The sequence below is a fragment of the Hyperolius riggenbachi genome, chromosome 7 (assembly GCF_040937935.1).
Source record: "Hyperolius riggenbachi isolate aHypRig1 chromosome 7, aHypRig1.pri, whole genome shotgun sequence".
Classification (NCBI taxonomy): domain Eukaryota; kingdom Metazoa; phylum Chordata; class Amphibia; order Anura; family Hyperoliidae; genus Hyperolius; species Hyperolius riggenbachi.
The window spans coordinates 175,785,266-175,802,327 of NC_090652.1; the positions used below are offsets into that span (position 1 = coordinate 175,785,266).

At 44.6% G+C, this 17,062-nt stretch overlaps 1 protein-coding gene across 7 annotated transcripts in view; it reads right to left on the minus strand.

Moving 5' to 3' along the window:
• Window positions 1-17,062, minus strand: part of NAB1 (NGFI-A binding protein 1) — a 317,129-nt gene that overhangs the window by 176,787 nt on the left and 123,280 nt on the right. For all 7 annotated transcript variants that reach the window (XM_068244922.1, XM_068244923.1, XM_068244921.1 and 4 more), the window contains one exon: window positions 8,612-9,447. In XM_068244922.1, coding sequence (XP_068101023.1) covers window positions 8,612-9,427 — 816 coding nt within the window. In that variant the 5' untranslated portion in view covers window positions 9,428-9,447. The remainder of the gene's footprint in view (window positions 1-8,611; window positions 9,448-17,062) is intronic.

Here is a 17,062-nt window from a genome sequence, read left to right on the forward strand (position 1 = left end):
TAGCAGTAGCATACAGGGCCACAGTAAATTTAAGTCACCGGTATGGAACTTTTTTGAGGTGTCAAGCCACGACAAAAATATGCGGTCTGTAACTTATGCAGCAAAAAATTGAGCCCTGGGAAAAATATGCCCAAGATGGGTACCTCATACCTCCAGGGCCACCTGAAGAGCTGCCACTGCCATCAGTATGAGGAGTTCAAGAGGAGGCAGGCACTTCAAGCAGGGGGTGCTGAGAGCACAAGGCCCACCACCGCAGCAGCATCATCCCTCCCTCAGGGTCATGCATCCCCCGCCGCAGCAACAGTACTAGCATGCAAGCGCTATTCCACCTCGGCTACTCAGGACACAGACATTGAGGCTGGCAGCCTGTCGTCTCTCTCCTCTGTCTCCCCTGCATCACATCCTCGTCAGACCCTGCTGAGCAACACCTTTCAGGGTCTGACCAAGCCTCTGCCTCCAAGCCACAGGCGCATCCACAAACTAAATGGCTTGCTGACCTGGGCCATGGCATCACAGCTCCTTCCCTACTCCCTGGTGCGGGAGGGGAGCGATATGCGGACACTGCTCCAACCCATCCCAGCACTCCACAAGTTTGTGGTGTAAAACGTGGCCCGTTCGCTCGACTACTCTGTGGGCAAGTGGGTCCACGTGACCATGGACTACCTGTCCTGCCCCCCTTCCACTGTCCTCTCCGAGAGATGCTTCAGTGCGGCCGGTGGTGTGGTCACCGAGAAGCACTCTCGGCTCTCCCACGCCTCTGTGGACAAACTCACCTTCCTGAAATTCAACCAGGCTTGGGTGAAAGGTGAGTTCCTGGCCCCTATTGTCGGACACAGGGGGACATGAAGTGGCTGCTGCAATGTGTTAACCATGCCTGCCTTTCCAAAGAAAGTTACTGCCTACCTTGGTTCATTTTTCGGCTGTGGTACTGACTGTGAGTTGCCATGGTCCTTCTGTGCTGCCGAACTGACCGTCTGCTTTGTCCTCCTGACTCAGTCACTACTACACTCTGCGTTCACAATGCCCAGGTCCACTGACGCATTTAATTTTTTGGGCAGCACTATTACACTGTGGTACTACCAGTGAGTTGCCATGGTCCTTCTGTGCTGCCGAACTGACCGTCCGCTTTGTCCTCCTGACTCAGTCGCTACTACACTCTGCGTTTACACTACCCGGGTCCACTGACGCATCTAATTTTTTGGGTAGCACTATTACACTGTGGTACTACCAGTGAGTTGCCATGGTCCTTCTGTGCTGCCGAACTGACCGTCCGCTTTGTCCTCCTGACTCGCTACTAAAGTCTGCATTCACACTGCCCAGGTCTACTGACAACTCTGCTGTCATGTCATTGCTAATCGCTGCAAAAAAACCCCCAAAATTACAAAAACCTCTCTGGGCCTTTATGGCGTCAGTCAGCCACTCATCCTCCTCCAGTGGTAACATCACCGCCAAGTGCCATTGGAACTCACCTTCATCTCTGTGATTGCTTAACGTGTATTTCCCTGTTTAAAATCACTTATTACCAATTAATAGCCCCATTTAAAGTGTTAATTTCACCTTGAAATCCATATTCTCAAAAAAAAAATATTTTTGGAATTTTTTTTGTTTCAGTTGTAGCCCCTTATCACCTTGATAATCCATGCAATTTGGGAGATTGTAGCGTGTATGGGGGCTTTGCTATTAACGTTAAAAGTAGATCTGGATCCGGCCGTGATTGCCTCATTCAGGACTGAAAATCTGCGCTGTGGCGTGGCCGCATTTCATAATACAGAGCCAATCACGCCGGCCGTGGTTGCCGAATTCGTGGACCGAGACATCCGAGCATCACTAACAGGAACAGAATTTAAACTTTATGAAAAACAGGAAAATTAGCCAAATAAATTTAGTATTTTTTCTCTACTTTTTATATTTAAACTGGGGTTGGTAAAAACTAAGAAAATGTATTTTTTCAATATTTGCACATTAAAATGCATAGAAAACAAAACTAACTCTCTAGTAAGGCCACATCTGGAATATGGAATTCAGTTCTGGGCACCACATTACAAAAAAGATATTGCAGTTTTAGAGCAGGTGCAGAGACGAGCAACAAAATTGATGCGTGGGATGGAAGGTCTCACTTATCAAGAAAGGTTAGATAAACTGGGTTTATTTAGTCTAGAGAAAAGACGCCTTAGAGGGGATCTAATTAACATGTATAAATACATCAGAGGGCAATATAATACCTTGGCGGATGAGCTTTTTGTCCCTAGGCCTTCTCAAAGGACTAGAGGACATGATCTGCGCATGGAGGAAAAACGTTTTAGCCATTTATTTAGGAAAGGGTTCTTTACAGTAAGAGTGATTAAGATGTGGAATGCATTGCCACAGGAAGTCGTTATGGCAAACTCTATACCTGCATTTAAAGGGGGCTTAGATGCTTTCCTTGCGTTGAAAGACATCCATGGCTACAATTACTAGGTAATGCCTAATGATGTTGATCCAGGGATTTTATCTGATTGCCATCTGGAGTCGGGAAGGAATTTTTCCCTTTAGGGGCTAATTGGACCATGCCTTGTAAGGGTTTTTTCGCCTTCCTCTGGATCAACAGGGATATGTGAGGGAGCAGGCTGGTGTTGTACTTTGTACTGGTTGAACTCGATGGACGTATGTCTTTTTTCAACCAAAATAACTATGTAACTATGTAACTATGTTCTTGGGAAAAAATACCGCCAAATGAAAGCCTGGTTTCTCTTGAAAAAAACCAATATATGTATAATTTACGGTAGGTGTCATAAGTAGGAATAAAGTTATGAGTGAGTGTAATAAGCTGAGGCTGGGTGCACTCTCGTCTGTCAGTTTTCTGTATGCGTTTTCTGCACACCATGAGTGTCTGTATGTGTGAAAACATGCACGTTTTATCACAGAAGCTACTTTTATTGATAGAGAAAATGCCTGCAGTGCTTCACTGCTGTCTGTTTTTATCTGCATGGGGAAAACGCATTCAAGTGTGCACTAGTCCTGCCTGTAGATAAACACAAACAGAATTGTTATTACAATATCAAGACATATAGCTAAGGGGTCTGGGTAATGTGCAGAGCTATTCAATGGTGATCTGATGTTGGAGAGAACACACCCCTGTAACCCCTTGTAATGCCAGACTGAAAGACTTGGAGATTCTTACCAACATTTGGTCCCAGGGATGAGACCCTCTTACTCAGTGGCGTAACAATAAGGGCTATAGACCCTGCGGTGGGGCCCGGGGACCCTCTAGGGCCCGCTCAGGGCTGTTTTTGGGGAGCCGGAGGGGTCACAGCATGAGGAGAGAGCATACATCGGCGGAGAGGGGGAGGGGTACAGTGCCCCCCCCCATTCACCTCGGGCTCTCCCCTCCAGCATCTATCAGTGGCAGCAGGCGGTGGGCAGGAACACATACCTTCATGTGTTCCACTAAGGTTCCTCTAAGTGTCAGACACTACTTCCTGTTTAAACAGGAAATAGCGTCAGGCACTTAGAGATCGGACCACCGCGGTGGATGGAGTATGTTCTTGCCCACCCCCTGCTGCCACTGATAGATGCTGGAGGGGAGCACGCTGAGGAGAGAGCACGAGGAGAGGGAGGCAAGGGACTGTCCCTCCACCCCGCCGATGTGTGCCCATGCTCTCTCCTCATGCTGCGACCCCTCCGACCCCTGAGTGGGCCGGGGGAAGGGGGGGGGCATCCACATTTTTACAGTGGGGCCCAGTAATTTTAAGTTACGCCCCTGCTCATACTCATAAAGCCCAGCTTGCTCCACCCTTCCTTTACACCTTCTCACTGAGGTGCCCCCTCACCTCATCATCGGGACCGTGTTAAGTCACTTCTTTCCAGGAATCCTGGTGAGTGGATTTTCTTCTACCATACTTGTACAGCACCACCCTTGCTGATTTCATACGGTCACCGCATACGGTGGGGATGTGGCCGTGGACGTTTTGAGCTCCCCCCACCGTATGCGGCAACCGCAGATTCTCACTCCTGAGGACAGCAGTGAAGCGGTGCAGGCATGCATGTGTGAGATCTGAGAGGCAGAGAAGGAGATAATAGTATACATGGGTGGGCCAGACAGGTGAAAGAGGTGCGTTTGCGCTACCTCTCTGATGTCTTGGAGACAGGGATAGCTGGCCAATCCAAGCAGGCTTTGTATACAACAACCAGCCAATCGCCGGTAAGGTACATCACTTGCTGTGATTGGTTGTTGTTTACTGGGTACCATTTACAGTACAACACCAATATCTGTACCTGTTTATACAGTACCAATCAACCTAAGCCCGTTTAAAGAGGAAATGTCGCATACAAATAAGAAATACATTTCTCAGAGTAAAATGAGCTATGCATTTCTTTTCTCCTATGTTGCTGTCACTTACAGTAGGTAGTAGAAATCTGACATTACCAACAGGTTTTGGGCTAGTCCATCTCTTCATGGGGATTCTCAGTATGGCCTTTATTCTTTAGAAAGACATTCCCTGATTGGAAAATAATACAAAGATGCTGGGCAGCCTCCCTGCTCGCTACACACTATTTTGGCAGTTGGACGGAGCAACTGCCATTCATTAAGTGCTTTTAAAAAGAAAGAAAACCCCGAGAAAACCCCCCCTATGAGAAGATGGGCTAGTCCAAAATCTGTCGGCAATGTCAGATTTCTACTACCCACTATAAGTGACAGCAACATAGGAGAAAAGTAATTTATGGCTCATTTTACTCTGGAAGAAACTTACTTTTTATTTGTATGCGTTTTAAATTTTAAGATTTTCGCGACAGTTCCTCTTTAAAAACGGGCTCTAGGTCTCTTCACGCGCCACCACCAGTCAGTGCATGCGCGCACGCTCCCACCCGTCTGCCCTGCTCCCTGGCTCGTCCTCCTGTCCCAACGATTCCCTGTACTGCGCACGTGCGCAGTACAAAGAAACATGGACACACAGACAGGGAAAGAGGATGACGCAGGGACAGTTAGGCTTTATTGTATAGGATAGCACCAGTACATACAGTACAGTATACAAATGTCCAACAGTCAAGAGGGGTAGTCTTATGCGGTGAGTATATCCCAAAATGTATATTTTTACTGGAAAAGTTGGGGGTCGTCTTATATGCCCAGTTGTCTTGTACTCACATAACCCAACTGATCCATAGAAATGCAAAAAAAAACCCTTACAAGGCTTGGCCAATTAACCTTTAAAGTGGATCCAAGATAAATTTTTACTCATTGCATAACTGTGTTCCTATTGTTTATAGGGCATTCCTCAAGCCAAATACTTTTTTGTTTGTGTTTTAATACTCTAATTCCCTATAAACTAAACAAGCCTCGCCCACAGCTTTTCAGAGTGCCTTGGCATTTTCAGACAGTAGCAAGGGCTTATGGAAGCTCAGTCTGGGCAGGAGGAGGGGGAGGTGTTACTAGCCAGAGATTTCAGAGGCAGACGGGAGGAGGTAGGAGGAGGGGGAATTAGGTTTTCACAGGCTGAGTGCTGGAGATGCAGATCAGCTTGCCTATGTGTAATGTTTACAAACAACATGGCTGCATGGCTGCTCTCATTGTATCACTGGAAAAAATAATCATATTCGGTTGAAGCTGTTTGCAGCTGGATTTGCTGTGTAAACTGTAATCTAAACTTTAGAAAAGATACATAGACAAGTTACTTGTTACCGTTATTTTTCATCTCGGATCCGCTTTAAAGGACACCTGTAACGAAATTTATGTGGAGGCTGCCATATTTATTTCCTTTTAAACAATACAACACACTAAAGTTGAGAAGCACCCATGCGAACAAGACTTCAGTGTGCCCAAGCCTAAGGACACAGTACCAGGTGACTGATCCACAAGTAATCAATGAGGCCTGGCACCACGAATGTAAAACAATCCTCTTTTATTTCAAAACGTCATTAAAATGACAGTTAGTGTAAAAGCGGAGTAAATATGGCCATGGCGACAGCCTCCTGTTTCAAGCCTGATGCGCTTTATCAAGCCATATAGCCTATATCCCCATCCCCCGTGGAATGGTCCGTTTCTTCACTATTGTGAAGAAACGTTCTGTTTTTCATTGCCCCAATGCAGCAGCATTTTTTGTTAAAATTAAAATTAGGGCCTGCTGCATTTTTTTTGTCCAGTGAAGGAACGTATATATCAATGGAAGCATGTGAACGGTCCAGTAGGTTAACATTGGATCCTTTCACATTCGTTCCGTTTGTACAGTATACGTTCCGGTTACGTTCTGTAAGAAAACGCAGATGTGACCCGGACCTAACACATTAGTAGCTTCAAAATATGTCGTGCACTGCTTTTGACCTCAGTTGGCATTGTACTGTAAATTCTTTGAATGCTTTGATTTCTCTCTCTGCTAACAGAAAATATAGAAACTGAAAGCAGAAGTCCTCCGTTATTGTCCCCCACTGCCCCCTGGTGACAAGTGGCCATGAATTCACACTACAGCAGCACTAATTAGAAGCAAAGAAATATAATAAGTAAGAAATACAAATGAGCTAAAATAAATTGGCCTGGAGCACTTGCAAGCCTCTTAATAAATTGGCTGCTAGGTTAATGTTAGTGAGTCATTTGAAAAAGAGAAGTCAGCAAAAAAATAAATAAAAATACAAACAGGCATTTAAAAGGTCAGCAGGTGTAGCGCTCAACAGCATAACAGCCCCATCAACACATGAAACCAATTGTGGTATAAATGGTGACACATATAGTCTCTTAAAGAGAATCTGTATTCACAAAATGAAGTATAAACAAACATCCCTGCCTGTTTGGGGTCATCTTCTAGCCCCCTCTGTAATATTTTCGCTGCTCTCCGCTGCAATAAAGAGGGTAAAAAAACGGTTTTATAAACTGTTTTGTAAACAGAAAAGATGGCCACCAAAACAGGAAGTACATCAGCAGAGCAGTGAACTCAGTTAATACACAGTGAGTACACAGAGAATTCAGTGAGTTACACATTGAATTCAGTCTCCAGAGGTTATGTGCAAGTTTTGAAAGAGCTCTGTGTCAATGAAGCATGACAAGCTGTGTTAGAGCCTGGAGTCGTGTTAGCCTGCCAGGCAGCTTCCTCCTCAGCCAGCTATTCTTTGTTCAGTTTATCAGTCTGTGTTTATCAACCTCACAGATAGAAGACAAGCTGACAGTGAGAGCAAGGGACATTGTCTGTGAAGAATAACCATCACAGGAGCACTGGAGGGGCTTGGAAGGAGTTAACTTGTTCACATTACTGAAGAGTTGGCAGCCTTCCAGACACAGCCGACAAATCCGACAGGGGAAAGATAAGTTGATTTATTACAGAGATGGTGCAAGTAGAAAGTGCTGCAGTAAGCTAGAGCACAATGGAACAGCCTTAGGAACTTGTAGGATAAGAGAAATACTGATGAAATTTTTGTTACGGAGTCTCTTTAAATACTCTTCTGAGTTCAATGCTCCCCTCAAACTTTAGTAACCGATTAAGCTCACCAGATATCCAGGCTAAACTAAAAAGATTAGCAGTAATAGCATGCGGCCCAGCCATCTATCTTTCCATCTTTCACAAATCTTCCAATCTTCATGTGCTCATGTAGGGAAATATAAATAGCAGACAACGATCTCTGGTGCAGTATGTTTTGCAAAGAAAACACCACAAGTGCTGCCACACTCTTCCTCACCGCTAGTGTGAACCAACACCAGGTAAACTGCAGACTAATAACACAAGCCTCTCACCGAATCAACAGGCTGACCCAGCACAGACCAGCATAAGCGCTTGCATTTAAATATTCCAATCCACATCCATAGGCAGCAATGATCACTAGTTTCTTCCACAAATTAGTGTTGGGTCAGCCTATTGATTCGGTGAGAGGCTTGTGTTATTAGTCTGCAGTTTACCCATACCTGGTGTTGGTTCACACTGTGGTGAGGAAGAGTGTGGGAGCACTTGGGTGTTCTCTGCACCAGAGATCGTTGTTGGCTGTTTATATTTCCCTACATGAGTATATGAAGATTGGAAGATTTGTGGAAGATGGAAAATTAGCTGGCTGGGCCGCATGTTATTATTACCACCTCACGTGGGGGAAGCCTCCGGATCCTAATGAGGCTTCCCACGCCGTCCTCTGTCCCACGGGGGTCTCGCCGCAGCCCTCCGAACAGCCGGCGACTGTGCCGACTGTCAGTTCAATATTTACCTTTGCTGGCTCCAGCGTGGGCGCTGTGTCGGCTTTCCGTTCCGAACTACACGGAAATACCCGATCTCATTCGGGTCCGCTCTACTGCGCAGGCGCAGGAAACTTGCGCCTGCGCAGTAGAGCAGATCCGACGGCGATCGGGTATTTCCGTGTAGTTCGGAGGCCGACAGCCGTCAGAGCGCCTGCGCAGGAGCCAGGAAGGTAAATATTGACGTCACCGCTGCCCGGACTCCACGGAGGGCTGCAGCGAGACCCCTGACGGATGGAGGACGGCGTGGGAAGCCTCATTAGGATCCGGAGGCTTCCCCCACCCGAGGTGAGTACCCCTCAGGGGATCTTTTCATGTTACAGATCCTCTTTAAGCATTTTGCTGCAATATCTCCAAGTTATCCTCAACTCATATAATCATAATTTATTTCAATTCAAAATTGAGCACAACTTTTATGTACTACTGGTTTACCTCATGAAGAGTTAAGTGCTTTCCATCTTTTCTTTTAGAATCAAACCTCCCATAAATTGCACTGTATTTACGTACTTCTTCTTCCTTGTGAGGGTCCTCATCCAGCATTTCAAAAACATGTCCTATCATTTTTCCTAGTTTCTTATTTTTCAATAATTCCTTAACCTCAGTCAGATCATTTTTTGGCAAAGATGGGCGTATTCTTTGAACACACTCCGCTATAGACAATGTTGCAGCAGCATCCAATGTCTCGGGGGTATCTCTAGCTGATGCTGGCGATCCAAGATCAGCTGGAGATAGGCTATGTTCACTCTCTGTAGTTTGATTATTTTGCCAATAACCGTCTTCACTGTCAACCTGCAATGGCGAATTGCATATGCCTTCTGTTTTTACAGGAGCAACACTCTGTACACAGCTTGCAGCTACACATTTTGGAATTTTCAGGTGTGATTCTCTGATATTACTGTTCTTTTCATAGCTGCTGACGTTTAGTCCTAACAAAGAAGGTGACATTTCTGAAACCTTACACACTGGAATGCTGCTTACAGGTAATGATGTTAAAGGCTGGTTGAAGAGACTGGGATTTGTAACCCAATCTCTTAAAGCTTTCTGTAGTCTTCTAACATGTAGTGGTTTGCTAGCCATTCCCACTAGTGCCATTATCTCAAGAAATTCATCTTCTTCTGCTTCACAAAGTTGTTGGACATCATCTCCACCTTGCTGTATAAAGGCACCAAAGTAAGACAAGAGGTTGGCTCGTTGTAAAATCCTATATAGTTGAAGTTCTCCTAGTGTCCTAGGTAATGAAGTTGCCATGTTTGATCAGTGCGATAAGCCTGGAGAAAAAAAATAAACAAGTATAAACAAGTAAGCTTTGATTGGAATTGTTTGTTTCTGTCAATATGTTAAGTGCCACAAAAAAACAAACAAAAAAAAAAACCTCTTAAATGTGCCATAAAATGCTCTGCTGTCATGACCTTTGATGGGTGATAACCATTTGAAAATAAGTACTGTAGTGCAGTGCTGTGGAGTTGGTACAAAAATCCCCCGTCTCAGACACCTCAGGTTAGGATTCCTCGACTCCAACTCCTCTAATTTGCATATTACAATCTTGTTGATTGAAAGTATGTAACATGAAGTGCATCTCTTAACTGCCAACGCTTAGGAATTTTAAAAGACAACTGAAGTGAGAGGGATATGGAGGCTGGTATATTTATTCCCTTGTAAACAATACCAGTTATCTGGATATCCGGTGGATCTTCTGCCACTAATACTTTTAGTCATATACTAAAACTAGTCCTTGGTAAGAGATCTTCAAACCTGGCATCACAGACCCTACTCCACAAATAAACTCATGCTTAGCTGAGCTTCAGGAGTGGATGAATATGAATTGGCTAAAACTTAATGCTGACAAAACTGAGGCTCTTGTTATCGAGGGCCAGGGCTCAACAGCAAAGTAGCCCCAGTCTCAACCAACACCGCTAAGGATAGGGAGCTCAGACCTGAAAAACTCAGACTGTGTGCGCAGCCTGGGAGTACTGATTGATAGGAAAGCCCAAAATTACTTACGGTAATTTCTTTTCCAGAAGTCGGAAGGACAGCAACCCTGAGATATGTCTCCCTCCACATTCACTGGACAGGAACTAGATTAAACAATTTGCATAATTAGATAGGCAGGGCATACACACACATATATATATATCGTCATGTCCTTACCCCCTCAGTTAATAAAAAAGACTCCGCACATAATGATGCTTCCAATAACTTTTAATATAAATAGCGGTGGGTAGTAAGGGTGCTGTCCTTCCGACTTCTGGAAAAGAAATTACCGTAAGTAATTTTGGGCTTTCCCAGAATGTCTCAGGACAGCAACCCTGAGATGATAAACAAGAATAATATTTAGGGAGGGATTACAGCCTGCAACACTTTCCTGCCGAACGTTAAGTCGGCACTAGACAATACATCTAGCCTATAATGTCTCACAAAGGTGTTCTGACTTGACCAGGTGGCTGCCTTGCACATTTGCTCAACTGATGCTCCTGCCCTCTCTGCCCAGGAAGTTGATACTGCTCTAGTAGAATGAGCTCTGACAGTCGAAGCCAGCTGTTTGCCTTGTTGAGCATAAGACAGAGATATAGCCTGTTTGATCCATCTGGCTATGGTTGATTTTGAGGCCTGTTTACCCCTGAATTTTCCGGCGAATAACACTAGTAATGCATTGGAAATCCTCCAGGAATTAGTACGATGAAGATACTCCAGAACACATCTCCTGACATCTAGGCAATGTAACTTCTGTTCTTTCTGATTGGAAGGGTTATTACAAAAGGAAGGCAGGAAAATTTCTTGAGACCTGTGGAATTTCGAGACCACCTTGGGTAGGAAAGATGTATCCAGACGAAGTGTAATTCTGTCGTCACTTATAACACAATATGGTTCCAGAATTGACAGTGCCTGTAATTCCCCCACTCTTCTGGCTGATGTTATTGCTAGAAGAAAGGCCGTCTTGATAGTTAAAAGTTTATCAGAACTATCCGCCAGTGGTTCAAAAGGTGGCTCACATAACCCTTGCAGAACAGTGTTCAGATCCCAAGACGGTACTCTGTTATGAATCGTTGGTCGAATTCTTTTGAGTGCCTTGAAGAATCTGATGACATCTTCTTCTTCTGCCAACTTTCTGTCAAGAAAGACTGTCAATGCTGAAACTTGTACTTTCAATGTACTACTACTTAGACCTTTTTGGAAACCCTGTTGAAGAAATTCTAAAACTGAATTGGAATGACCAGTGTCTCTAGAATTCACCTCACACCAATTGCTGTATACCCTCCAGGCTTTAGAGTATATTTGGCGCGTCACCTTCTTCCTACTTTGTAACAGTGTTTCCGATAATTTATTCGAAAAACCCTTACTTTTCAGTATTTGCCATTCAGGCTCCATGCTGAAAGATGAAGAAGGCTCAGATTGGGATGCACCGCCGGTCCCTGAGTTAACAGGTCTTCTTGGTCTGGAAGGATCAGATGATCCGAAGCTAATCGTTGTAGCAGAGCAAACCACGGTCTTTTTGGCCAATACGGGACAATCAAGATTGCTTCCGCCTGGTCTCGATAGATTTTGTTCAGTACTCTGGAAATCAAATGTAGAGGCGGAAAAATGTACATTCTGTGATGGCTCCAGCTGATCGAGAAGGCATCTACTATCCACGGCTCGTCTTGGGGACAAAGGGAGCAAAACCTCCGGCATTTCGCATTGTTCCTTCTGGCGAATAAGTCCACCTGAGGAATCTTCCAGTATTCTGTTAACTGGTGAAACACCTGGTCGTTGAGACTCCACTCGTCTTGGGACAGATTGAATCTGCTCAGGTAATCTGCTAGGCAATTTAGTGTTCCCTTTAGGTGAACTGCTCTTATAGATTTGAGATTGCGTTCTGCCCAATGCAGAATCCTTGACGCCTGCTGTTGCAGCGACCTGCTTCTTGTACCTCCCTGGTGATTTATGTACGCCACCACTGTACTGTTGTCTGTACGTATCGTCACATGGGTTTCTGATATATGTACTTTGAATGCCAGTATGGCCTCCCAAACTGCTTGCAGCTCTCTGCTGTTTGAAGACCTGCTGCTGATATGGCTTGACCATTTTCCCTGAGCTGTCAGAGAGTTCAGGTGCGCTCCCCATCCCCAAGAGCTTGCGTCTGTCGTTATGATGCACTGGGTTGGAAACTCCCAAAGATTCCCTGTTATCAGATGTTGTGGCTCCATCCACCACAGTAGTGACTGCTTGACACTCCAAGGAATTATAAATCTCTTGTCCAGAGAGGAGAAATGCTTGTCCCATTTCGACAGGATCCAACTCTGAAGACTTCTGGAGTGTAATTGACCCCACTGTATTGCAGGGAAAGATGAGGTTATTGTGCCCAACAAGGCCATCGCTTTCCTCAGGGATATTGTTTTCAGATTCTGAAAGGAGAGAACAGATTTTAACAACAGAGAAAATTTTTTATCAGGTAGAAACAGTCTCTTATTAGTGGTACATATTTCAAACCCCAAAAATTCCATCTTTTGGAGAGGCTGAAAAGATGATTTTTCCCAATTAATTAACCACCCCAGTGACTGAAGGAAGTCTATCGTGGACTGAGTCTGGGACCCCACCGATTCAACAGAAGGTCCCCATATAAGTAAATCATCTAGGTAAGATATCACTTGAACCGACTGAAGTCTAAGTTCTGCTAAGAGTTCTGCCATGATTTTTGTGAATAGCCATGGAGCCGATGATAACCCAAAGGGAAGGGCGACAAACTGAAAGTGTCTTACCTCTCCTTGTAACACCACTGCAAATCTCAGGAACTGCTGTGAGTGCAGATGAATCGGCACATGCAGATACGCATCTTTCAGATCCAATGATGTCAGATAGCAGCTCTCTTGTAGTAGATTTAATACTGAGCGGATGTTGTCCATCCGAAACTTTCTGTACCTTACTGCGGTGTTTAGCTTTTTTAGGTTTAAGATGAACCTGTAACTCCCTTGAGGTTTCCTTATTAGAAAGACTGGGGAATAAAATCCCAGTTTTTCCTGGCATCTTGGGACTCTCCGTATGACTCTTTTCTCCAATAGCAAGTTTACCTCTGACTGGAGGGCATGAGCCTGAACTGGAGCTTTTGGGGAAGGGGTCACCCAGAATTGAGATGGAGGTGGGGCTATGAACTCTATTCTGTATCCCTGGAGAATAATGTCCAGTAGCCACTTGCTTTTGAATTTTACCTGCCAATGTTCGAAAAAATGAGCTAGTCTGCCCCCCACTGGAATCCTGGCGTCATTGTTTTGTTGGTTGACCTGCCGAGGTATATGGAGCATTGGGTTTGGAACGTTGGGACTTGTTGGGAATCCATCTTCTTCTCTGGTTCCCTTTGTTTTCCTGTTCGCTTTTCCCTGAAACACGAAAGGAACGGTTAGGACGGAAAATCTTTCTTTTGTATGGGAAATTCTTCTTTTTATCAGCAGACCTCTCAAGTGTTTCCTCTAATTTGGTTCCAAATAACAAGCCTCCTTCACATGGAATACTACACAATTTTGACTTAGAGGAAGTATCTCCCTGCCATGTTTTCACCCAGATTCCTCTTCTGGCAGAATTAACCAGGGCTGTGGTTCTTGCTGTGAGCCTAACTGAATCATCAGCAGCATCTGATAGGTAATTTGTTGCATGAAAAATGTTGGGAAAAAAATTCAAAATTTCCTCCCTAGATACCCCTGAGGCTATCTGAGACTGGACCTCTACTAACCAAATTTTTAACGATCTTGCTACCGCTGTGGATGCAATAGAGGGTTTGAAATTTAAAGATGCTGCTTCCCATGCTCTTCGCAAGATATTGTCCATCTTTTTATCGATTGGGTCCTTTAAACCAGTGTTTCTCAACATTTTATCGGTGTGTACCCCTTTTAAAACCCTGTACTCACCAAGTACCCCCTAGCATAGTAAACATTGTCACAAGTACCCCTTGACAAATATATATTTGATCGTAGTACATTATAATTGGTTCTAAACCATTTCCAGGCCTTTACTATTGCTTTTAATTAGCTAAAATACTAATTTGGGGTTGTTTAAAATAAGATTTATCATTTTCTAAAACTCTAAATTTGTTATTCTTGGTTAAGTATATCAAGCCCGAGTACCCCCTGGAACCATCAGAAGTACCCCCTGGGGTACGCGTACCACACGTTGAGAACCTAGGCTTTAAACAACCAAAATCTTCGAATTGAAGATCTAATTTTCTGGATACTTTAGAGAGAGATGGGTCTAGCTTGGGTGCAGAGCCCCAAAACTTCTGGTCTTCAGGACTATAAGGATATCTTTTGTTTAGTGATTTAGGCCAGAAAGCCCTCCTATCCGGGTTATCCCACTCACTCCTAATAATTCCCTTAAGGCTACTATGTACTGGAATGAAAGTCACTTGGGGTTCTGACAAAGTTTCATACATCTGGTCTAATGGAGATAGGGTCTTTGGCTCTATAGTAATACCCATGGCTTCATGCATGGCTGCTAATAATTCCCTTATAAAGTCTGTGGAAAAAGCAAACTTTTGATTCTTTATAGTTTTATCAGCAGATTTTTCAGTCTCTGAGGGTATCTCTTCCAGAGATGAAATATCCAATTCCCCTTCTGACATTTCTGAATCTTCAGAATCTGCATCTCTCCTCTTCCTTTTTAAAGGAACTGAACCTGAAGGCCCTGGGATCTCTGACTCTGCTGGGACCGCAGAGACTGCTACCGGCACTGAAGACATTTGTACATTCGATACTGCCGCTTCTGGGGCCCTGATAGTCTGTACAGCGGAAGAAATTTCAGATCTAATCCATCCTTTCAATTCCTCTAACATAGTGGGGGTTTCCTCATTAACCACCTTTTTAGTACAATCTTGGCATAATACTTTTGAGGTAGATGACATATAATTTCCACATATAGCACATCTTTTCCCTGATTTATGCGTTGTTCTAGAACCAGCATGTGATGCAGTCTTGTCCGCTTTATCAGGTTTATCAAGTTTATCAGGCTTGTCAGGCTTATCAGCTTTATCAGTTTTGTCTTGTCTTGATCCGGATTTGGATTCAGACTTAGAAACTGGTCTTTCCATTTTAGGTTGAAATAAAAACAAATACCAGCCATTAGCTCAGCCAAGCCTAATAACTCTCCTAAGGATATGTAAACAATCACCTCAAATGTTACATACCAGAGAGGGTACGGAACTTGTCTCCACAGAGCCCTGGGAGGAAGATCCATAGGCAGCCTCCATAGTCAAACGCATAGTGAGACTAGGACATCAGCTTAAATAGCCGTTTAACATAATTGCTTAAGCCCACCCATTGTGCATTAACCTAATGCTGATTCCTACCTCTTGTGCTAATCCCCTTAGCGTTCCTCCCGGCAATCCCCTGCAGCTGAGACTGGTGTGTCAGCCGACGCTGATTTCCATGCTGCAATGGCCGCTGGAACGCACGCCGGGCCAGGAACTTCCTGCTTCCGGATTTCCGACTTCCGGTCACATGAGGCGCCTGTCACGTGACCCTAGGGCGGGTAGTTTCCGGATTCAGACGCCGCTTGTCCTCCGAACATAGCACAAGGGGAGAGGCCAGTGCGCACAGCATGATCCCGCGCTGAGCAACTAGCCAGCGCCGACAAGGGGAATCACACAAGCCGCGGCTCCTGTGGACTCACATGGGTGGCCAGCCTTACCCCCTACATCTAGCATCCTGCTGGACAGGAAAACAACTGAGGGGGTAAGGACATGACGATATATATATATATGTGTGTGTATGCCCTGCCTATCTAATTATGCAAATTGTTTAATCTAGTTCCTGTCCAGTGAATGTGGAGGGAGACATATCTCAGGGTTGCTGTCTTGAGACGTTCTGGGAAATTAAGCTTCAGGAATCAAATCTCAGCTGTTGTGAAACATTCCTTCTTTCATCTAAGGAATATTGCAAAGATTAAACACCTAATTCCTTCAGAGGATCTTCCAACCCTAGTCCATGCCTTCGTCACATCAAGGTTAGACTACTGCAACGCCCTCTACACAGGCCTGCATAAGAAAGACTTACGCCGCCTGCAATCTGTACAGAATGCCGCCGCAAGGCTGTTAACGAGCCAACCCCGCCATTGCCACATAACACCAACCCTGAGCTCACTCCACTGGCTACCGATAAAATGGAGAATTCTGTTTAAGATTGGCTTACTGACATTCAAATCCTTGCACAATCTGGGCCCTGGATACCTGAAGGACTTGTTGCAACTGCATCACACCCTCCACAATCTTAGATCAAAAGGACGCAACACCATGGTCACCCCCAGAGTCCACCTCAAAACCTTTGGAGACAGAGCCTTTTGTCATGCTGCCCCTACACTTTGGAACTCCCTGCCACACCCAATCAGGACAGCTCCATCACTGGAAGCATTTAAGTCCAAACTGAAAACCTACCTCTTTAGTCTGGCATTCATGAACATCTGACTATCTCCTCTGTAACACAACCCAGCCTGCAACCCTGTATTAATCTGAGACACAACTATGCGCTTTGAGTCCTATGGGAGAAAAGCGCTTTACAAATGTTATTGTATTGTATTATTGTATTGTATCTTGTAGAAGGTACAGACAGGAACAAAGAACATCTATCAGGCCCTGGGCAATGTAACTGTGGGTACATGTAGTGATGTGCAGGTACTCTGCAGGGGAATGAGGCGATTCTTCCTCTATTATGCTGGGTACACACTATGAGATTTTATGGTCCATTTACTGTCAGATCGATTATTTCCAACATGTCCGATTTGCTTTCCGATCGATTTCCGAGCATTTTCCAATCGCTTTCCGTTACCTTTAATAGGAAATCGATCGGAAAATGCTCGGAAAGCAAATCGGACATGTTGAAAATAATCGATCTGACAGTAAATTGACCATAAAATCTCATAGTGTGT